Raw genomic sequence first — 23,628 nt, 5'->3', positions numbered from 1 at the left:
TGTGTACGGTGTCAACTGCAGCTTTTGCGAGCGACACAAATGTGAAATATGTTTTGTTTTCCCATGTGGCCTGGTTTTCATTTTGTGGCCTGGTTTACATTCCCAACAAATGACTTCAAAATCTTTCTTTTTCATTGTCTCAGAAGTAACCAAGTAATTTGTAAAGTTGGTTACGGGTACCCGATTCCATAATCTGGAACCGGTTCCTGACATTAACAGTCGGGTACTCGGGTTCCCCGTTCCGATGCACAGCCCTAGTCGAAGGAGCCTGGAGTGCATGCATACTACCTTAGTGTGACTCAAATTGGTCTATAATGATCCTATACCTACAGCATCAATATTGGTAGATATATATGCATTTTATAAATACACTTCATTATTATTCACAGACCTTCGGGACACATCAAAGACTTTGACAAAGCCGGTGGTTGTAGTGACCACCAAGAAGTGACCGCTGACGTCCATAGTAGCCGGTTCCCCTTCCATCTCATTCAATGGGATCAGCTGCTTCACTGTGCCCTGAATACAAATAAAATGTCCGACATGGGCACCCGTGAACAACCCTTGATTTTGACTGTGTTGGTTTTATAGGAAACATAAGTTGTAGTAGCTTTGTTAAACGCAATGACCCTAAAACCTGTCTCGTCCAAAAAAAAACAATTTATTGTGTGTTTTCACTGTTTTGAACAACCAAAACACAGACACAGAATACTTGTTTCAACAACTGTCAACAACTGTAGTACACAATATCTGTATTTACAACCCTGGTTAGGCAAACAATATGATTTATAAAATCCACTTTTTTGCAAAGACAGGCCTTCAAAAGGACTTTGTTGAATATTTTTAACTTTTACACTAAGGTTTTATCGCTAGTGATGTTTGAAGACAATTGTGACGATGACTCTTAAAATTACATTTTTGGACGAGACAGGTTTTAGGGACATTGTGTTTAATGGTTATATTCTCTGAACGGATTGAGCAATTTCAGAAATTTTTCATCTAAAAGTAGCTTATGAAATGGGCTTTCCAGACATCATTTTTGGTGCTACATATTTTTTTAAATATGAAATATATTTTGGAGGTTTGGATTCCCCTTTTTGGACTCACCCTGTAGAACAGACCGAGGGTGGCCACCCTGAGGTGGGTAAGGGGTTGTTATGATGAGCCCGACCACTCACCAACCAAATTAACGATTCCCTTCAAGGTTCATTTATCATATCATGTCACTTTATTAAAGAGTGGGGTTGAGATTTTATTTGTGACCGACTTGTGGCTGACGTTAGATGATTTGTGATCGACCTGATTATACTTCTGGTAGGAAACATATAATATGGATTTGTGCATGACATCTGACTTAAAACCAAATTATTATTAAAGGGTGTAATAAAGTGAAAGACAATGATGGACATAACAAAATCTACCTGGAAATTTCTGACTTGTATCTTGCCTGGTTCGGTGGTGTATGCGTTTTGCTCGTACAAACACACAAGGTTGGAGTCCGTGGAGAAAGTACCTGAACAGCAAGAAAAGGAATATTACTACACACTTAAAACGAATTGTTTATAAAAGATTACGTCATATTTAAATCATGTAGCCACACTTGAAACTGACCCAAATGTACTTGCATATCGTGTGAAATAAGGCTGTACCAAAAATATTTAAAAATAATTTTCCTTTTTCTTTAATTGAATATTTATGAAACAGGTATTTGTAGAGAAACGACCAGACTTGTATTTGTAGTTTCTTGTATGGAGCGTGGAAGTCTTGCCAGTCCACGTTCACTTTTTCGGTGAACGTCTTGGTACCAAACACTGACTAATAAGTGAGAGGTTTGCGGTAACACCATGTGGAAATATCTCTTTTGTGAGTATGTGTGGTTCTGAAGAGAACCTGTTGTCTAGTCACAGACTCCCGTGTTAGAATTTACCCACTTGCTATCTGTGTGATCTACTGAACAGAAGTTGAGATTAACATTTTAAATTTTATACTAATCAATTCGCAATATTTTCAAAACATTGTAAATTGTCATACTTTCCCTTATTGAGAAATACATTTCTCAGTAAGTAAGGGACAGCATTACAATGCTTTCCCTTATTGAGAAATGTATTCCCTTATTGAGAAATGTATTTCTCAATATGGGAAAGCATTACAATTTACAATGTATTGAAAATATTGCAAATTGATTAGTATAAAATTGATTGCCCTGGATTGGAAGGGCCCAGTCAGGACACAAAATAAATGCACAAAAAATAGGACGTTACACACGTTGTAGATCCTATACATGGTGCCCGGATATGCTGTATTCTCGTAAAACCTTGCAGGTTTTTGAAGTCAACTTACACGCTCTATTGGCTAAGACCTTGGTTAGGTTATTCCTTGCAATCAGCAAATAAAATGACAATGATTACCATGTACAGCTGTGTGTATAATTAAGACAGGAGTGCTCCTTCAAGTGCCACAAATTTAAAAAACTCAATCATGAGGAAATTGGGAAACGTGTTGCCAAATTCAAATTGATTCAGACCCGGTGTCAAATGCCCTTAAAGCAACCACTCTCCTTACCAGCTGCCCTAACAGCGGATGAGATGTCGTACACAACTACCTTCCTGCCGTTCCAGATAGCTACATGTTCCTGAAAACGAGCAAAAAGTGGCATATTATACAACAGTTGTTGGACAAGTCTCCTATTCAAATTGGGTTTGTTTAGAGCTCAGCCTATGTCTCATTAATAAGGGAATAAATATGCGCTTTGCCGGTTGTATACAAGTACAATGAAATGCCACTATAACGAACACCTCTACAAAGAACATTTGGATATGACGAAAATCCCCATTTGGTTGCCAAAAAAGTAAATTCTTTTATAATGCACATCCCTATTAAACAAACGACCACTATAAAGTATAAGGAACATTTGTTATGGACTCCATCATGTTCATTATAGTGGTGTTCTACTGTACATTTAAAACCAGCTAGGGGACTGAACGGGGATAATGGTGCGAGGGCCATTATGTTCTTGTTTAATAGTGGCCAAGTACATAGTTATTCCCATTCATTAATACCTTTCGGTCAAAAAATTGATACACTTCCAATGATTTTTTCAACACTTTCCCATGATTTTTTCAACGCAGTTTACTATATTTGTCTTCAGGAGGACCTCATTTCTTTGAGTTACCTTGGTAGTGTAGATGCCCTTGATGTGAATGTCTGTCTTGACCTCGTGGTGCGACCCTGACCCCAGGATGTCTAAGGTCATGGAGCTGGGTCCTGTCTGGACAGCAGCAACCTACATAGCAGTGGGAGAAATGTAAGTTATACATGATTCCTAATCGAAAATTGCACTGAGCCAAATTATTAGTGAGAGAGGAATAAGTACATTGAAAGTTTGACATTTTAAACAGTTGGGAATAAATACGTGGAAAGGTCAAATGTTGCAATCATTCAGTATGAGTGGCTTGATTTCAGATGCTGTTCTATAGAAGTTAGTTAATATATAAAAGTAATACTGCCTGTGCTCTTCGACACATTCAATTTTGTTTCTTTCAACGAATTTTGACATCTAAATGGTTTATTTTAACAATAAACAATTGCTTTTTCCCCCTATTTTGGGGTGTCTGCAACCCTCTGATAACATAACATAATTCAATAGTCGGCACGTGTTCAAAGTCGTCTTTCAGTAACTACCAGGGCATTCAGGGTGAAGTTCTTAAGGGCACTATTTATTCACAATTGAGTACCGGAGCAATGGCAGCTTAAAATCGCTATACCGAACGATCACTATTAGGAACAATTTCTGTGGATCCTGTGATGATCATAATAGAGGTGTTTCACTGTAGTATCAAAAGATCAATTACTATACCATTTTACATACTATACCACTTTTCTTACTACACCATAAATCAATATACACAGTACATTGGCATTTTTGGAGAGTTACCTGATCTTTGATGTGGGCATTCATATCGAGTGCATGGAGAATGACCACACTACCGATGCTATTGAGGGCCAAGTAGTCCCTACTGGTACCCCACTTGGCCTGCAAGATGTTCCCTTCCAACACAGATGGGGCCTACGACGGGGTATGAAATAAACAAAAATGTTGCCGTTTAAACACTCCAAGGGATTCAAAAACCCCTAGAGACCCCACAAGTCCATTCATAGTCAAATCACCAAACATACACCCTTTCTTCTTTATAGTGTAGCGGTGATACACAACATGCTTTTGCTGTAATTTTCAGAAATGCATGAATTTGGGGGTTAGCATTTTATAGCAAATATTGTTACACTGACCTGTTTAAAGGGAATGTACAACATTTGCTTTTGCTTCAATTTTCAGAAATAAATGGATTTGGAGGATTAGTATGTTATAGAAAATATTGTTGAACTGACATGTTTCACGTTTTGGGCTTGTACACGTAGATGCTGGAAAAACCAAGAAATCATGTTCTTGTAGTCTGGTTCCCTGACCCCAATAAGATGAAACGGAGCATCATACACTTTAGGGAATTGTAAGGTCTGAGAATCAGTCTAGCAGGCCTGTACCCCTTCAGAGGTGTGTAATCAATTGCAAAGACAATTCAGAAAACTAAAATATGAAAAATTAAGAACAGTTTTTGAAAAAAAAGCCAGGTTTTTTTCCAACGCTGGCATTGGAAAAATGCAGTTTTTCTTGAAAATGTCAGCAAACCAGGAGCCACGATTTTGCTTTAGACTGTCATTCCTAACAATCCAGTAAGGTATTTCGTGATAATTTGATCATTTCGTTTTTTGATGTTTGCAAATGTTGTATTTTCCCTTTAAAGTTTGTGTTCATAGATGCTGGAAAAACCTAGAAAACAATGCTGTTCTTGAAGTCTGGTTCCATGACCCTAATTCAGATGAAACAAGCAATTTGCAGACGTCGGGGCATTGTCAGGTGGTCAGGGAACCAGACTAGCTGGCTTGCAACCATTCATAGATGTGTAACCAATCGCAAACAACAAGTGGGCTAATTAAAATTTGTAACTTGGGGGCAGTATTTGAAAAAAAAGTCAGTTTTTTTCCAACGATGGTCGGCTGACCATCATTAGAAATTGAGACAAAAATTTCACTTTTCTTGAAAATGACAGCACACCAGGTGCCATCTGCTTGAGACTATTATTCACCTACAGTAAAGAAAGCTATTTCATATTAATTTGGTAGTTTTGTTTTTTGATGTTTGCAAATGCTGTATATTACCTTTAAAAACAACATTGCTTAATAAACATTGAAGATTTAGAACATTGGGAATAGCTGAAATCGCTCTCTTCTTAAAGAAAAGGAAAACAATTTAAAAGCATTTAAGAAGACTTCAAATGGTTATATCAACTAAGACTCTTTTGCTAATCCAGTAGGACTCAAAAGTCGGAGTTTATGACATTAGCTATACACAGTGACTCGGTCTGTCAGTCAGTCAATCAATCAATATGTCAATCAATCAGTGACTCTGTTGGAGGATAGTAATCTAATGGGCTGTCCTTTGGCTCAAGCTAAATCTGAACACTTCTATAGCTTTACAATACCTGCAGTTTCCACTTGGTTTCTCCGTCCTGTTTCCGTGCCATGATGCCCTGGGATGGGGCAAACTTCCACATGGCAACGCGGCCTTTGTCCGTCCCACCAGCCAGAACTCCTGCAACAGGTGGAGGTTGAAAACAAACGATTCAAATGTTTAGGAAATGCATCATGTGCAAATGAAAAGCAAGTAAGGTTTGCTCTAAATGCCGTGCCACTGGTGTGCGGTACTCAATTGATTTAGAATTGGTAATAGTTTGTCTATAGCATGGCAGTTCCCTAAACGCCGAGCCAAATTAGTTGAACTATGAGAGTGGTTTGTCATTATTACAATGAACTTCAAGCAGTTCAATGCACTTCCTATAAAAAAAAATACCACACAAAAACTCTTGCTCAAACTTGTCAGTCTAAAAAATTCAAGACAGTCATATACTGAGACTATCTATGTAGTGTTCAAAATTAACAAGAGAGCACGGAAAAATTGTTTCCATATTAATCGTCTGTATTTTTAAATCATTCTACAGAGTGGCGCAAAAAAATGGAAACCCACTTTAGACAGGAACTTTAACCTACTTACTTAACTTATTTGAACAATTTTTGGTATAATGTAGTGAAGTATAGCTCTTCAACCATACATAGTGAATAAAATCTTTGAAAAATATTCAAAAATAGTGTTATTAAGCTAATTTGAATACAAGTCGCCAAAATCACTGTTTTCCACACTCAAGTCTAGTGTAGTGTTTTTTGTCTTCAAATCAAGCTCTGGAGCTCAGTCAAGCGGATGGAATAAAGCCGTCCGTCGACAAACAGGTTTGGCAACTGACATTTTTAAACTACCGTATCTCGGAGACAAAATATGCATTTGCAATCATTTTTTCATCACTTATGTTTAAAGATCAATTTTTTTAATACCATTAAATTGAATTTTTGAAATATGCTCAACAAGTAGGTGACAATTGCTGTCAAAAGTGGGTTCCCTTCTTTTTACACCACCCTGTGTAACAGTGCATAGCCTCCCTTGGTGATTAGTGGTGATCCCTTCCACATGTATTTGCACTGGATCAATGAGGGAGGTAGTTTCACTGCACCACTGAAAAGCAGGCAGTATCTTTCATAATGTTCACCTTTCTTGGAAGAGTAGGCAACACAGTTGATGCATTCTCCTGTCTCAAAGCCTTGCTGTGCATCCAGACCCAAGATGTAGTTATCGTCTTTGTCTAAATCCCACATCCTTTCAAAAGATTGTTTTATAAAGTATGTTTACATTTGTTTCTCTCAACATGGCAATTGTACTTTAGAAAATAGTGTGTACAATATTATACACATATATACTGGCAATGAGGTCAGGATAAAGAACAAGCAAGAGGTGTGTTATAAACTGGAGTATGGCACTTGACCAGGGGTTTCCCTTTACTTTTTCCTTTACTGGCCGGCCGGGACAGTAAACCAGAGTTTTCACTGGCCCGCAACCTTTTTCACTAGCCCACATGTTTTAATAGTAACTTTCAATCAAATCACCATAAGCATTTTTGATAATAAATTATGCAATATGAATACAATCGGCAATTATCTTAATCATGAACATAATATTGCATGTAGTTCCTTTTTAAGTGATGTCAATGTTTCTTTAATCGTCCATGCTTTAACATAGAGCAAGGCTTTAATTAACAGGAATCAAATAGGGGGAGAAGTTATAATCAAAATTTATGCAGTGTGCTTCGTTCCGAACTTAAGGCTTTAGGTGTTCTATTTCCGACATGTTTTGATAAAACACGAACTAAAAAAGCGTTATCTTGAGGAACAAGAAAACATTGCACACAGTCGTGGTATTAATGGGAGTTTACCAAGTTAGTAACTGAACTGTTTTAACTTGTTTGAAAATGAGTGAGAAGGCCAGTATTTTCAAAAAAACATCTCTCGCGCGCGCCATGCATTTCTAGCGAAGAATGGTGCAATCAGCGTGCCTAGCCAAGAAACGCTGCGGGCGGGCGACCCATGAACTTACGCTGGTCACGTCAATCCATAACATTTTCCGGAGCACGGTCCACTTTACATTCACTAGTCTTTACATTCAAAATAGGCCCCTCAAATCTCATATTGTCCTCATCTTTTCGGTACATTCGTTTGATAGTGTTCAAGAAATCATCCCAAGAATCCGTTCGGGCACAAGTTTTGGCAGGGAAACTGTCATGAAAGTTTTCTCCTCACCACGTTGTGTGATACGAATACGAAGTTAACGTACGTACGTCCGTACCATGTGGACTGCAGACGAAGTAAATCACGTGCGCTGCATGTGTGCACAATGTGTAATGGCAAATACACGTTGATTCGCCTCATGTTCGTCGTTGGGATTTCAATGCACAGCGCACTGCGAATATACATGGAGTGATACGAATTCGAACTACCGATGTTTTTATTTCGGTCGGCGTGGCAAAAGTATTCATGTGTTGTATCACCCTTAACTTTTTATTTTGATTGATTGAAAAATACTGTAGGGAAAACTTCGTTATGTTTATTTTTTTTAACAGTTTTTTGACTCGCCCGTCGGACTACGGAGAGGAGGGTTTTGACTCGCCCGCCGCTGTTTTCATTCGCATTTGGCGAGCGGGCGACCGCTAAGGAAAACCCCTGACTTGACTATAAAATGCATAATTCACCTCTTCACTTTCAATTCTCTCTTTAGTTATTTGATGGATGATGATGGAGTCTCACGTCGTTGCCGACGCACGAGTACCCAGCAATTCTGTCGAGTTATGTCCTATTGTGGGCTTTTGAATGGGAGTGGAGTCCAATTCTTGATCCACACACTCGACCACACATCAGGCAAGTGAAGCCTGGGATAGGGTCTTATGTGCTTATGCACTACAGCTTCAGATTGATTTAGGTACTCTTTTATACTCCTTGGTGGAGAGCGGCAATTGTAGTAAACTGTCTTGCCCAAGAACACAGTTACAAGATTCAATGCTCCTGAAGCATAATATGGCCCCATATGACAAAGCCAAGGGTTTGAACAAACTTTCCAAAAATAATGCCTCTTGCTTTCATGCTGAAGACCTACCTGATAACACATTCTCCGCTAGCCGTTGCTAGCAGGCCCTTGCCTGCCCAGACCATGTCACAGTCTGTCTCGGACGCTTTACCACTCAGCTTGACCTGTTCAACAGAAACAGAGAGTATTTATTTCCAGAGGCCAACTTTATAAACCTGTATAAGAATAAACAGTATATAAGTATAAAGTATGTCAGGATTATTCAACGCCAACTTCCCTAAATTTTTGAAAAGTTGTCAGGTGACCATCTCAGATTTGGATGAAACTTTTTTTTTAAACTACCTATGTGGTTCTTATAAATACACAAGGCTTATAGCAGTGACTTCAGTCTTTACTGGCTTCATCACTCATGATTAGCTGTGGAAGATGGTAAACAAAACGCGATGCTGCGCGGAAGAGGACAGTGTCTAGTTCGCGGGGCTTGACTTCGTAATGCACATAACACCATCTGACTGGACCACATCGTATGAATGGGCAATTTATAGATCATGTGCTGAAAGTGTTGTTTACTTAAACGCGATGTTTTTCAGCACCAATCCAATCTGTGAGCGCGTTCCTACAGCGCGCATGCTCAATAAGTGTTTACAATGTAACAAAACTGTCCCCATGTGTATGTACTTACACTTCGCACATACAGTTTGCAATGCACAACGCTCAACACTTTTTTCCGAAGCTGTTCTTCTGGAAATGAGATCGCTGAAGTTCGGCGACGTACTACCACATTTCTCGTGGCATGTCTTTAGAATTAATTGAGCTACAGAAATAAATTTGGTACCATAAGAAAGCTAAAGAGTTGTTCGTTTACATGGTATGTAAAACTCAAAAAGTCACCCGTGGGAGTTATTTTTCATTATGCATGGCAGGTCACATATATGGCCCTGGCCCATTTTTCACTTTTTCTATTGTGTTGGACAAGTTTATTGCATTTTTGAAGGCCTTTATCTCAAAATTGCAGCCAGATTCCAGCCTGAAAATTTTTTGATGCAGGGTCCAGCCTGAAAATTTTTTGATGCAGGGTGAATGGCATCCAATGTACATAATTTCACTGTCAGAAGTCCACTGCCATGTTCCTGATAGTGTGACTATCCATAGCCACAAAACAACATTTGATCTGGCTACAGCTTTTACCTTCATTGTCTCTGTGGTCTTGCCATCTGATGACAGACTGTACTGAGTTAGCATGAGTGACTGAGTGACTGCTACCAGGATATTACGATGTCTGTTGAACAGCAGCTTCTTAATTGGCCCATCTGTGGTCAGGACCTGGTTGCAGGCTCCTTTATCATCGATGAAATAGCCTTTGCCTAGAAACAATGAGCAAAATATCAACATTTGTTTTCGTGGAAAACTAAAAGTGTCCCTTTGCAGCCACCTTAGAGGTGTTATCTGTTATTCATAAATACCAAAGCAGTTTACCCATTCCTATTGGTTGAGAGTCCGTCACATGGCCGGTCTTAAACACTTTTTCAGTGTCACATTAACCTTGGATTCCTTTGAAATCCGGTCCCTTTTACCCTTTTATTAGTTGAACGTATACAATCCTCCGCTAAGCATGTGCAGTATTACCAATGAGTGCGTATTTCAGTCCAAAATTCGCACTACATCGGCACAGCTGCATTCTGCGCGTGCCCATCTCCATATAAGGAGTTGTTTACAACTACTCGCCAGAGGCACATACCATAACATAGTGAGAGGGGTGTTTCAAAAACTTGTTGAACAAAATTGTTGGAAACTTAACATTTTTGACTAGGTTTGACTGTGTGACCGAAAAGGTATAAAGCCGGTTTTAAAGGCTATGTTTAAGAACGGCTTGGAGTCTGGACGCTGATAATGACCCAAGCAGAAAATCAGCGTCCAGACTCCAAACCAGTCTTAAACATGTGTTTAAAACCGGCCAAGCACACAATTATTCTCTTATTTTGATTCAGTAAAAATAAGTACTATTTATATCACACTTCCAAGTAGTGACCATCAACGTAAATCAGTGTATTGCATACTTTTGGAAAAGCACATTTACCTTCAGAGCCGCCGACGTAGCAGGTTAAGCCATCCGTATTAGATCCAGGAAGCTTGAGGGAGCTCTTGTCCCACGCAAACATGTCTAGCGCCCTCTGGTCTCCGCTGACGGCTGCTCGGGCAAGGGCTGACGTCTCACTACAGGAAGACCAAACACAAGTACTTTTGGAGGATTTTCGAGGATTGAGGCTGTTTGCAAAGCGCACGATCACCCGCAAAGAGAGGGTAACAAATATGTGGCAAAGCAGCCTCCCCCGAGGAAGGGGGGGGGGGGGAGGCAAAGCCTTGTACTAGATATCATTCTCACTGCTTCTGGGTATTATGTGCAACATCTTGTAAAAGTGTTGGATTTTTTTTTAAACTGAGGCATTGGTCACCTCTAAGCCGAGCAAATTCGAGAAATAGCACATGATTTTGGCGAGTTAAGGCAGTATCAAATTCTACATGGGGGCAATGGAAGGATTTTTGTAGGATTAGGAATGTATCCTAGCCAAAAGAGCCCTCGGGCTAGGGTTAATGTTCACAATTCGCCCAAAAACAAATTGCCGCTTTTCAAGATGATGATTTTTTTTTGCTGATTACCCAAGTTTGGAATTGAAACCATAATTTAAATGTAAAAAGTGTAGAAACTAAAAGTACACGTATGATTGTGGTAACTAGCAAAAGTGCAAAACACAACACCAACATCATGCAATAAATGCAACTACCCAACAACAGTAATCATTTCTACTTGCGTTCATTAATAGTCAATACGAATAGGTGGCTCAGGCTGAAACATCATCCATTGGGAAATTGTGGTGACCTGGCGACTCTTATGTGATACGTAAAAACAGACACTAAGCAATTGGAAACACTCTTTGTCATGTACCATTTTTCTGCTTTCTGAACACCCTTCAAAGCTAGCCATTGAAGCATGCTGCTTGTGTCCCCAAGCAGGACACTTCACTGAAATTTCTCCTCTGCAAACCATGCCAGGAGAGAGGTACATGTATCTGTGATGGTCCACTGAGCGGACTTATTATGTTAACTTACGCAGAAATGTCTGTGTCGATGCCTGGCTGGAACACACACTGTGTTGGTACCTGGTTCAACTCTTCCTTGCACAGTGGGGTTGTTGTGAAGCGCCCTCTTGTGTCACATTTCCACATGATCACCAACCCCGTCTGTAGAACGGGTTAAATAACATGAAAATTGTCATTATCAGGAGCAACAGCCAGGAGATATACGTTATTTTAGGCTTACATGTAGTGAATCAAAAAAATTTGAATTAGTTTGATTCTGTCAAGGATAAATGATTTCCTCCAGAATCCATTCCAAATTAAATCAGCAAACTAGAATTGGGCAAACTCCATACCATCACTGAAACACTGAATGCAAGGTCATGAAAGGATGTAATCCCTCTCCTAAGAACTTTTTGGGGGCAATGGGGCTGTACCCATCACCCTTTGATGTACGATGTTTTCTTTGTTCTCCATAGTTATTTCAATGGGATTTTTATTCTGTACAGTAATTCTCCACGAGTTTTCTTCTAAACAGTACACAGCATGCACATGAAACTTGGAATAAACATCAAACCTGATCCCGAGGTGTGCATATTACTGTGACATCATGATGACGTCATCAGGTATCGAATTACAAGCAATTTTAGTTCAAAAAATGACCATCTTCTATCATTCATAACTCATAAATGATATGAACAATCACATTCAAACTTTGTGATCTGATAGACCATGTATTGGTTAACACTTTTTGTTTACCAATACTGTTTGGACACATTCACACAGAAAGCTTACCCTATCTGCCGTCAGTGCACGGCTCCCTGCATCGTTCCAGACTATCAAGCAGACCTCTCCTTTGTGTAGCTTGGGTGCTTCAAACAGCTCGTGGTGCTGCTCACTCCATATATGGATCTCGCCATTCTCCCAACCGACCGCGACCGACTGCTTGCTTGGGTTCCAGGCTAAGGCTGATGGGGAAAAGGACCGCTGGACATTGGAGTTCTCTATGGGCTCACCCTGTGTACAGACGTCAAGGGAATTTTGAAATAATGTTAAAGTACCATTTAGAGGGCATCTGCATCCAACTTGAGAGTAAACTACAGGGGATTCCACTTGCTGCACATGTGTGTGTGTACTTGTTCTACATTATCCCGAGGACAGACACACAAAGGGAGAACAACAGCTCCTTTCAGTCCTTGGGAGTTGGGTCTTTTGTTCAAAATGGTCCTCTGTAGCAGGTTTGTGTGCTTAGTCTATGGAACAGTGTTATATTACAGGGACGAAGGAAAACACAAAGAATTGTCCTCGGGAGTATAGTAAAACAAGAGTGTGTGTGTTGCAAATGTGTGTTACAAAACTGTGTTGCTGTGCTGCCAAATTGTGTTGCCAAACTGTCTTGCCACTGCCAACGTGTGTTGTCAACATGTGTTTACCAAACTGTGTTACCAAATTTTGACAATCTGTGTTGCAAAGCTGTGTTGCCAAGCTGTGTTAATTGCCAAACTGTGTTGCAAAACTGTGTTTCAAAACTGCGTTGCTAATCTGTGCTGCAAAACTGTGTTTCAAAACTGTGTTGCTAATCTGTGTTTCAAAACTGTGTTGCTAATCTGTGTTGAAAAACTGTGTTGCAAACAATTATGTGCTCAGCAAACCATTATGTGTCACAAGACTGTGTTTCCAACCTGTGTTGCAAAATGTAAATCTGTGTTGCAAAACTGTGTTGCAAACAATTATGTGTTCAGCAAACCATTATGTGTCACAAAACTGTGTTTCCAACCTGTGTTGCAAAATCATGTTGCAAAACTGTGTAGCAAAAATTGGATAAACAACTGCAATGTTTGTACATCAGAGAGAAGACTGTTGGGTTCGTTTATGTGCCAAGCTGTGTTGCCAAACTGTGTTGCCAAGTTGTGTTGCCAAACTATGTTGCCAAACTGTGTTGCAAAGCTGTGTTAATTGCCAAACTGTGTTGCAAAACTGTGTTGCCAATTTGTGTTGCAAAACTGCTCTGCAAAACTGTGTTGCAAACAATTATGTGTTGCAAACCATTATATGTTGCAAAACTGTAATAAACAACTGCAATATTTGAACATCAGAGAGAAGACTGTTGGGTTGGTTGATGTGCACGGTGCCCATAACAAAAAGGGAAACATACATCTAAAGGACCACACCATTAATACCTCTTCATTGTAAAGCTGAACGTAGCCACCCCCTACTTCGCCCCTCGTTGCCACAGCCAAGTACGGATGGGTGGGATGCCATGCAATGTCCACATTAGCCCCTGCAGCAGGAGGCTGCACACGATGGTCAAAATAGACTGTCATGTCTATGCAAGTGCACTATGCTAAAAAAAAAAGAGAAGAAGAAAAAAAGGCAGGTATGTCAGACAATCTTACATTTCTTAGAAATAGAAGATGGCTGCATTATCCTTGGCCCATGCCTTCAATACAAAATCTGGAGAAATTCTGACTTTTTAAAACTTTTGCATCTACATTTATATTTTACACGTTGACTTAAATACTCATGCATATGTATGTGTATGCACATAAAATGGACTTCCACAATTTCTTCTTTAATAACCAGTTCAATGCTAGTGTGAGGAGAGAAAAAGGACGATAATACTATTAAAAGGCAAGGGTTTTTTTCCCCTTTTATTTTTGGCGGAGAGAGGGAAAGGGTCTCCTTCTTTTTAAACCTGAGGTACTAAACCCCCTTTCATGTCTCTAACCCCAAAAATAAATGTTGTCCCTTTTAATTTTAAAACCTGTCAGGGGTCAAAATTTATTGAAAAAAGTGGCGTCAGGATGCAACATTCCAATCATCATGATCATATTGTTTTGAATGCGCTACTGAATAGTAATGTTTGTTTTTGGTGGGTTTTTTAATTAATAATAGAAACTTGATACATGATACTTGATGGAGTAATCCCTTTGCAGCCGGTGACAGCTAAACTGGGATGCTTAAACTAGAAACCTTAATTAAATTTAAACTTTAATTAAATTTAAAGACTAAAGTGTCCAAAACTAGAATGACAGACTGGCTCCGGTTCCCCAACACACGTATTGTCAATGTCCATTCGGACTGGTTCCTGCCTCCCACTATCTTGCCAATGACGGGTACATTCCTCAATCACGGAGACACCGCCGCACACGTACACAAGGATAAATTCATCGTGTTAATAAAAACAGTATTCATAATCAACACATTAAGTGTGATGAAGTAAAGTCTTACCTTTCTAAAGGCAGTCTCAACCCCGAAAAATTAGGCAGATTTTACCATTTCTTTTTGAAAACAATGAACGACGTCTGTGCACTCTCCGAACTGCTGTCTAGCATAGCAACACAAAATATGTTGTATGTCGGGGTCATAGGTCACTTTTGCAACGGCTGATGCATGTCTGTGTCTTGTATTGGTTTTTGACCGCTTGCGCTGTATTATGCTGGTGTTAACCAAATTTTCAACATAACAGTCGTCGAGCGCTAAAACGTGCACTAAACAACGCTTGCACAGTCGAGTCGCAGATCGGCCATCGCATAGGTTTTTCTGTGAAAGATTTCTTCCAACGAGGGTGAGTTTGATTGTTGATTACTAGTTTTCACTGCAATCAGTTGGGTTGTGTTAAAACTTAGCATTTAAACCCTTGAAATGTGAAGGAACTGCCTACATTGGTTTCGATCCAACTCTGACCCAAACCAAGTCGGACCCAAGCCAACTCGGACCCATGCCAACTCGGACCCACTACCAACTCGGACCCACGCCAACTCGGACCCACTACCAACTCGGATCCACAACCAACTCGGACCCACTACCAACTCGGACCCATGCATGACCAACTCGGACCCTACTCCTAGAACTATGAGGCTCCACGTAGTGGAGCCTCATAGGTTCAGAAGCCCGCAAAATTGTTGTCAGCACAAAACACTAATTAAGTACAAAAACGTCCATCCCAACCAGGCCGTATTTCACAGAACCGCTGCACAGTTTGCCCCTAAACTCCATACAATACCTCATGACATACTCACGTTATGTGCACCCAACAAACATCGGTGGATTCTGTCTGTTTTTCGGCAAAAATGATGAAAAATATGCCCTTTCTGCACTGAGCCAACCTAACACTTGAAACGAGCACGCGTACAGAATGATCGCAGTCATTTTCGGTTCGATCGCTCGGAGCGCGCCGCGCGGGGGGTATCCGGTTCGTTAGTAAAAACGTCATACACGCGCGCCCACCATTGATGACTAGCGCCTATTGGCTACAAACGCTCGAGATGCGTTAACTTCCGGTTCCAATCGTACAGAAAAGTGATGGAGGTGACGTCACACTAACGAACAGGATGGTGTAGGAGCGGAACGATAGTATGCACATGCGTACAAGTGCAAGTACGTACCCCCCGCGGCGCGCTCCGAGCGATCGAACCGAAAATGACTGCGATCATTCTGCAAGCGTGCTCGTTTCAAGTGTTAGGTTGGCTCAGTGCGGAAAGGGCATATTTTTCATCATTTTTGCCGAAAAACAGACAGAATCCACCGATGTTTGTTGGGTGCACATAACGTGAGTATGTCATGAGGTATTGTATGGAGTTTAGGGGCAAACTGTGCAGCGGTTCTGTGGAAAACGGCCTGGTTGGGATGGACGTTTTTGTACTTAATTAGTGTTTTGTGCTGACAACAATTTTGCGGGCTTCTGTACCTATGAGGCTCCACTACGTGGAGCCTCATAGTTCTAGGAGTACTCGGACCCATCGTTTACAATCATTTGACAGCGTTTTCAATCATTCGACAATTTCATAAAGTTTGTCCACTTATCATCTGTTAATACAGTTATGCTGTTAAGTATAAATTTTCATTGTAGTTGTCAGGTAAAATATCTGTATTGCAGCAGTTTGTCGTCGTAAAGCGCATTGAAATGCTATTTTGAAATGCGCTTTAAAAGTGTAATTAATTATTTATTTTTATTATTTGTTTCCATTGAAACATATTGCGCTTTAACCAAAAGTAATTAAAATTAAAGTTTAACCAATTATTCATTTTCATATTTTACATCGTTCACGCCATCTTGCTCAATTTAACATTTCATTTTTAATTCAAACCACATAAATTCAAAACAGATCTTCATAGAAAAATAAAATTGGAAAGTATGACATTGAAACATAAACACTTTCAAACATGACATTATTAATTCAATAAATATAAGTAAACATTATAAGTCATTAAATAAAATAAATAAGGCATAAAAACGAAGTCTATTCTAATCTCGGTAATCCTTACTTTTAGGACCCCGTTCCTATAAGGTTAAAAGACTCACCAAAACAGCTGACTAAATGACACTCAAAAGTGACATTCTGATGTTTCTTGACACATTTGAACAGTTGGCAATGACACCTTCTTTAATATAGCAGGTTTAATTTTGTATAAAGAGGGCAGGGCTTTGATTTATGAGGGGTTAAAGACGACAATGACAAACAGAAAATATATTTAAAAAGCAAGATGGCAAACTGCAAAAAAAGGCAGAAAAGTCACATTTTCTTTGAAAGTGCTTTCAAAATGACAACTAACATGAGTTTATCTGAGGAAAAATGACTGCTTTAGCCTGCAAAAGTCACTTCGGTACTGGACAGTCACCTGCAAAAGTCAGTTTTGAACAGAACTCGAAAAAATAGAGGTGTCCTAAAGATAAGGATTACCCTAATCTCTACATGTACATGTATTTAAAAAAAAAATAACCACATAAACACCATTGCATACACTGCAAGAAAAACGAAGGTTCCATATTGAACAAAAAAGGTTAGTCAAAAAAGTATAAAAAGTTACACAGTTAAAAAAACACACAATTCAAAGCCAGCATGTGAACTAAAAAAAAGATCAACTTATTAAAAACCCTACAATTATGAAATGTCAATCATCAAAAAGGAGTATTGGAGCTCTGGGAAGATTATCCTTCAATTAAGGCCTTACAGGTAGCTGCCTGTATACTATGATGTTCCATTGGGTAAAAAAGTTAATCAAAAAAGTATAAAAAGTTAAACAGATTCGTAAAAAAAAAAACAATTAAAAAAACTAACAATTACATGAAATGAAAGGCCTATTTCAAATTAATAACTTCCTCACTGAACAACATTTTTGTGACATATTGAAATCCTTCATTGAGTGTGATTTAATTTGGTTTATTATTTGGCACACACACAAAAAGCAGATGAAAAAGGAAAACATTGCACATAGATATCCATTTCTTCACGTGAATGAGTAATAAGAGAGCAAAATCAATGTAGTATAATCAAACAACAAAACTAAAAGCCCCATTCTGACCAATATAATTACAAAATATCTTCACTATATAAGCACTGTAACATTAAGATGACCTATAAATATAATCTCTGAAACTAATGATTAAGTCATTGTTGGGTCCGAGTTGGTCGTGCTTGGGTCCGAGTTGGTAGTGGGTCCGAGTTGGTCTTGGGTCCGAGTTGGTAGTGGGTCCGAGATGGTAGTGGGTCCGAGTTGGAGTGGGTCCGAGTTGGCGTGGGTCCGACTTGGCATGGGTCCGACTTGGTTTGGGTCCGAGTTGACCTGATGCCCCTACATTTGATTTGAGAGTTGTTGGCGGCTAACTTGGAAAAATGGGGGGGGGGGGCTGGACCGGCTACAGACCCCCCCCCCCCCTTCCTTCTAAGTTCTATCCAAACTATGTATGAAAATTAATGTTGTTTATTTGCCCTCAGTGTAAATTATGACATAATTTTTCCCCCCAAAATGGAAACAATTTTCGGCTTTAATTGTTGTTCAGCATGCCAGTTCAGTTCGGTATTCCAACTCAACTGCCTTAGTCATGTTAGTAGTGCCTAATACTAGTAATAATAATATGGGCACATCAAGATTTGACAATTTTTCTTTCGGGACAAACATTTCATCGTATGCGTTCAAAAGCGTAGCAGAGTACCAGCAAAATTAAAGAGATCGTCGTGTTCTAAAGTGACATTTTTCAAAAAACGTTTGGACATGCGATGTGTTTTAGGTGTCTTTATGGGTGTCCAAACGTTGTGCGAACGAAAGTTTCCATGTCTTTTCGATTGCATAAAAAATGGCACTGAATACAGATTCGGTTACCACGTCCCCCATAGCCTTGTGTGCATTTATCTGCCGCATTTATCCCGGAAAAAAATAATCATAGAATCTTGTTGTACACATGCGCAGTTGGAATAACGAACTGGCTAATATTAATTAAATTAATGTCTTTGATTTCTCTAGCAAACTAGCGGGAAGCCAGCCTGGTCGATATGACGTAGATGAGCAAATGCCAATCAGAGAAAAAACTTCTGTGAAAATAATACGGTCTACTGCCTTTCTGGGCCAAAATCACAAATTTTCCAAAACGTTTGTGATTAAAACTACATACATGTATGTATCATCCATTTACACTACCATGACAACTAATAGCTTCCATGCACCTCGATCGCTCAAGGTGACAGATCAGGCATTGCCGGCTATTGACTGCATGTCACTTTGTGGTTCCACAGCTATTCATGATTTATCACTTTGTGGTGCAACCAACAAGTTTTTCTTTTTCTTGTTCCCACAGGCCTTGTATTGTAAGTTTGTTACTGTCATCAATTCAAGATGCCACTTCTCCCCAGTAATAAATTCAACACAAAGAAGACGCCGCCCCGGCGATCGCTGTCACTCAACAACCTCAACAAGCTTGAGAGTTCCATCCGGGAGGAGGAGTATGGAGCGGACTATGGTCAACCTGCTATGCGCATCGCGGGCCAAGTCATTAAATTTGACTCTGAAAACGGCATCTGGATATCAGGTATGGTATCAACTCAGCTATAATTGATTCATTTGCAAGTCAAATCACAATGAGGGCACATGTAATAAACTAATTTGAATAGCTTGAGACTACATGACTTGTGATTACAGGACCTTTCATCAAACTGTCCAAAATCTCTATGTTGGACCCTGCAGTCTGGGAACTTCGTTCACACTAGCAAGAGTCCAACATGGTTCCTACAAGGGTCCGGGGTTCTACACAGTTCTGGTGCCCCAGCATTTAGTTCAATTCGGGCGATTCACAATGCAGTGCGCCACCAAGAGTTTGCCATGGAGAGTCCATTTTTCAAGTTAACGGTCGACAAAACATGCATGGTCCATTTGAATGAATCAGTAGACAACTTGAGCTAATATGTTGTACATTGGGGCATACAAAAAACACCATATTGATAAAAAGAAAAGAAAACAGCAAACAGATCCTCGACCCATAAGCTTTCGAAACTACTGACAGGAAAAACTAACAATTTCAAAGTTCCGCGACTAGAATTTGTCGACCATCTCCCACAATGCACTGGGAAAAATGAACACTCCGTGGCAAACTCTTGGTGGCGCACTGCATTGTGAATCGCCCGAATTTAATACCCTTCCGTAACGTCACACTATTGTTTTTTCTTGCCACTATTTTGCATTATTCAGCATCTGATGAATGGCCTAGGTGGGTGAAGCCACTTCATATAATTCAGTAATTTAACAGAATCACAGCAAGACACTTAATGCTTGTGTCATGTTTGTTCTCCTTTTTTCCCTTCAATTAACAAAATGGTTGCAGGAAAAATTGACATAGCAGGATTCGAACCAGGGACCTTTCAATCCATAGCTCATCTTGTTAACCAATGGGCCACTGCAGCAGCTTGACGACTACCATTCTTTTAAATGCTTGAAATGTAACTAATTCACTAAATAATAACAAAGATGTGACGTCATTGTTCTTTTTTCATAAATAAACAAACTTGATTTTCCCATTTTAACAAATTCAACAATGAAGATGTGCAAAGGCCTTCGTTCAAGCAATAAAGAGGAATTCTTGGAGGGTGTTAAGTGGGTAAATACACTCGGTAGCGTGCCGTTCGTAGGTGATGAGAACACCTACGAATGGCGCGCTCCTCGTGTATTATCCTTAACCAAAATTACCCTAAACCCACTTGCAGATTCTTTATTGATCAGTTGCTAGTAAAAACTTGTTTTTGCTCCCACATGTATTTAGGAGTATTTTGTTTTGTGTTCCCAACCCTACTTTTGATTTTGGAGTGCTTGCTGACACAATTGGATAAGGCTAGCGTCATTAAAAGGCATAGCTACGTTTAGACTCCGCTTGGTGGAGTGTCATGGCCAAGCGGTTAAGAGCACCGGACTCATGTTCTGGTGTTTCAGAGGCAACAGTGACGTGGGTTCGAGCCTGCCGGCGGACACTTGTACCCTTAAGCAAGGCGCTTAACCATTCTTGCTTCGTCCTTCAGATGGGACGTAAAGCCGTAGGTCCAGTGTGTTGTATAATGCATGTTAAAGAACCCAGTAACACTTGTCGCTAAGAGAAGGGGTTCGCCCGGTGTCCTGGCAGTGGCCGCAGCACCTTATAAACCCTTTAAAAAGGTGCTACATAATGGGTCTCATATTTCTCATGTACTTCATTCATCTAATAATAGACATAACTTCCAGTGCCTTGAGTACCTATACTCCGTTGCGATAATGCCTGAATAGGTTTCTGTAACGTAATCATACAGATACAGATACAAATATGGAACGCATATGATTTGCAATTTTTCTGCTTAGAATTTTCAGATTACAAACCGTTACCTTGATTTCTATTCTTTGTTTCAGAAACGTCGGGCAGCAGTGGCGGCGTCAGTCAGAGGGAATTCATCAAACTACGCAAGCAGAATGAGTCACTAGCCGAGGAGAATAACCTGCTCAAGCTGAAGATAGAAATGCTGCTGGACATGGTATGTTACAAGTTTTAACTCAAAAAGCAACATGACATCGACTTCGAGCTGTGATATTGGAAGGCTAGTGTTGGCCCAAGGCTTGATTTGAATTTTGTTCCCTTAACTCTAACCCTCCAGGGTATTTAGGCTAGAAACCCTGCCAAATGCAGCAACATGCAACACTTGTCTAAGTGACAAGCCTGCCCAGTGCAGCAAGATCCATAAGGTCAAAAGTCTCAAGGCCAAACTGCCTCAGAATCTGTGGTCACCGAATGCAGCAGGATACAACTGTGGCGTTGTTCAATGGGACTAGCTGCCATTGTCTCAGGACTGGCAGTTTATGCACTTGTGTTGGTAGCTGAATGCATCAAAGTGCACCAGACTTTTCCACCTGATGCACTGTGTTGCGTCTGGCAGGGTTAGGGTTAATACTGATGATCTCGATCCCTGGTAAGCCTGATCAAGCCACTGCGGCAGTAGAGGGCGCTATCATCAAGATGAATCAAATTCACTCTTTGGAATTTGGAACTCGAACCAAAAAAAAAAAAGAGACTTGCCTTGTTTTGTTCTGTAGAATGGTCATGGTAGAGAAATCATTTTTTTCCTCTGTGATTCAGATTGAAATTTGATGGTTATTTTTATTTCCCAACCTCAGCTGGCTGAGACCACTGCCGAGAAGCAGGTGTTGGAACGAGACGTGGGACAGTACGGATCTAGAAGCCAAAAGTCAAGCAGGAAGAGATGATATCCTCGATTTGAGAACAAGGACTACAGACCATTATCATGTAGCAGCCATTTGGAGTTTCCCATTCAAATCAACGTAACCAAAGCGAGGCTGGACGGAAAAATAGTCTGGGTCCTTTTTGTACAAAAAACATTATCACTCAGTACTGTTATTGGATACAGGGAACATGACTGAAATGGTGGCAGCATACAACTCAACCAGGCCAATCGTGAATGCTTAACTGGCCTATGCACACTACGAGAATAAACTCATCACTAGGTTGTTGTAGTACTACTACATGTACTTCAGTAGTATTCATGTGCTATTAGTACTTTAAATGCTTAAACCTAAAGTTTTTGCAATTTAATTGGCCGAGAGGGAGTCACATGGCATTTGCTATTTTTACTATCTTGCTAGCTGTGCACAGCCAAAAGATTATAAAACGTCTGCCTCGGTCTGAAACAAGTACTATTCGCATTGACACCAACGTAGCAACCAGAGGTCAGTGTGCACATGCATACGGTGGCGCGTATTGTTTCCACGCACTAGAAAGTTTGGCTCACTAAAAACTTGACAGGAGGTTCTTAATGAGGACTACTTTCAGAAAATAGATGAGTTTGGTGACAGTACTGAAATGTTTAATAAAGATGCGCGACCGTTCAGGTCACTGCAGTGTACACAATCAATCAGGTCCATAGACGTCCTCACACAAAAATGGATATCATGAATTATTCTGTAAATTACACACCAATATTGAGATAGCTAGTAAGAAGGTACCTCAGGGAAAAGCTGTGCTGTCGATAAATACTCAATCAGTAAAAACGATCCAAATTTGGAGGAAAAGTGAGTGTGACATCCACACAACTTTGTCGTTGTATTCACACATTGCAAAGGGTATACGTGTATAGCATCTGAGAATAACACGTAATACAGACCACTGTATTGTGTATATCACACTGTTATTGCCATTGATCGACCAATCAGGATCAAGTAGTCGAGTTTGCTTGACGACAAAGTGCGTTCACTTAAAGGTGCTCATTCCTGATAGTTTGAAATTGCTGTATGAAAACAATTCTTGTATAAAATATGTAAATAAACAATTTGTAGAGACAGTTGTAAATAAAATTTGTTGAAACATATTTTATTGTCAGACATTCTCTTCTTTACAAAGTGTCAATTCCTTCATAGAAGCACAACTCAGGCTTGTGAAATACTGCAAGTAAAACAATGACATAGAAACCATATAAAAGAATGCGTCCATTACTGAGATTATGTACTGAGCATGTGTGTTGCTGATGAACATTTCCCCTAAACATGCCCTGGACAACCGCAGAGCTTATTGGGGACAAAGTGAATGATTCTACCAGCAACTTGTCCGGAAGTCGTCCTGGATATGGATTGAGACGGTTCTTAATTAACAAAATAATATACAAATAATGAATGTTTATGAGTGCAATGGTAAGAATAATTTCATGAGGTGACAGATGAAATGTTTCATTCCACGAGGCGAAGCCGAGTGGAATGAAACATTTTATCTGTCATCGAATGAAATTATTCTTTCCA

The 23,628-nt window shown here is 39.9% G+C and overlaps 2 protein-coding genes across 2 annotated transcripts in view; one reads left to right on the top strand and one right to left on the bottom strand.

The window, feature by feature from the left end:
- The window catches only part of LOC119735761 (intraflagellar transport protein 140 homolog), a 39,006-nt gene extending 24,072 nt beyond the window's left edge, over positions 1–14,934 (bottom strand). Inside the window, exons 1-14 of the mRNA XM_038209676.1 lie at positions 14,824–14,934; positions 13,773–13,936; positions 12,388–12,609; positions 11,627–11,757; positions 10,596–10,732; positions 9,707–9,882; positions 8,588–8,682; positions 6,654–6,760; positions 5,538–5,647; positions 3,935–4,066; positions 3,173–3,283; positions 2,563–2,632; positions 1,422–1,513; positions 392–519 (exon numbers count right to left, since the gene is read on the bottom strand). Of these exons, the coding sequence (XP_038065604.1) occupies positions 392–519; positions 1,422–1,513; positions 2,563–2,632; positions 3,173–3,283; positions 3,935–4,066; positions 5,538–5,647; positions 6,654–6,760; positions 8,588–8,682; positions 9,707–9,882; positions 10,596–10,732; positions 11,627–11,757; positions 12,388–12,609; positions 13,773–13,916 (1,655 nt within the window). The 5' untranslated portion in view covers positions 13,917–13,936; positions 14,824–14,934. The remainder of the gene's footprint in view (positions 1–391; positions 520–1,421; positions 1,514–2,562; positions 2,633–3,172; positions 3,284–3,934; positions 4,067–5,537; positions 5,648–6,653; positions 6,761–8,587; positions 8,683–9,706; positions 9,883–10,595; positions 10,733–11,626; positions 11,758–12,387; positions 12,610–13,772; positions 13,937–14,823) is intronic.
- A 4,240-nt stretch (positions 14,935–19,174) lies between these two features.
- LOC119736151 (protein chibby homolog 1-like) lies at positions 19,175–23,204 on the top strand. The gene is made up of 3 exons (XM_038210169.1): positions 19,175–19,399; positions 21,238–21,359; positions 21,997–23,204. The coding sequence occupies exons 1-3, from the start codon at positions 19,207–19,209 to the stop codon at positions 22,084–22,086; spliced, it is 405 nt and encodes a 134-aa protein (XP_038066097.1). The 5' UTR covers positions 19,175–19,206; the 3' UTR covers positions 22,087–23,204.
- Positions 23,205–23,628: the final 424 nt, after the last annotated feature.

The sequence above is a fragment of the Patiria miniata genome, unplaced genomic scaffold (assembly GCF_015706575.1).
Source record: "Patiria miniata isolate m_02_andy unplaced genomic scaffold, ASM1570657v1 HiC_scaffold_29, whole genome shotgun sequence".
Classification (NCBI taxonomy): domain Eukaryota; kingdom Metazoa; phylum Echinodermata; class Asteroidea; order Valvatida; family Asterinidae; genus Patiria; species Patiria miniata.
Note: the sequence above shows the minus strand (reverse complement) of the source record. Positions and strands in the feature narration are given on the sequence as shown.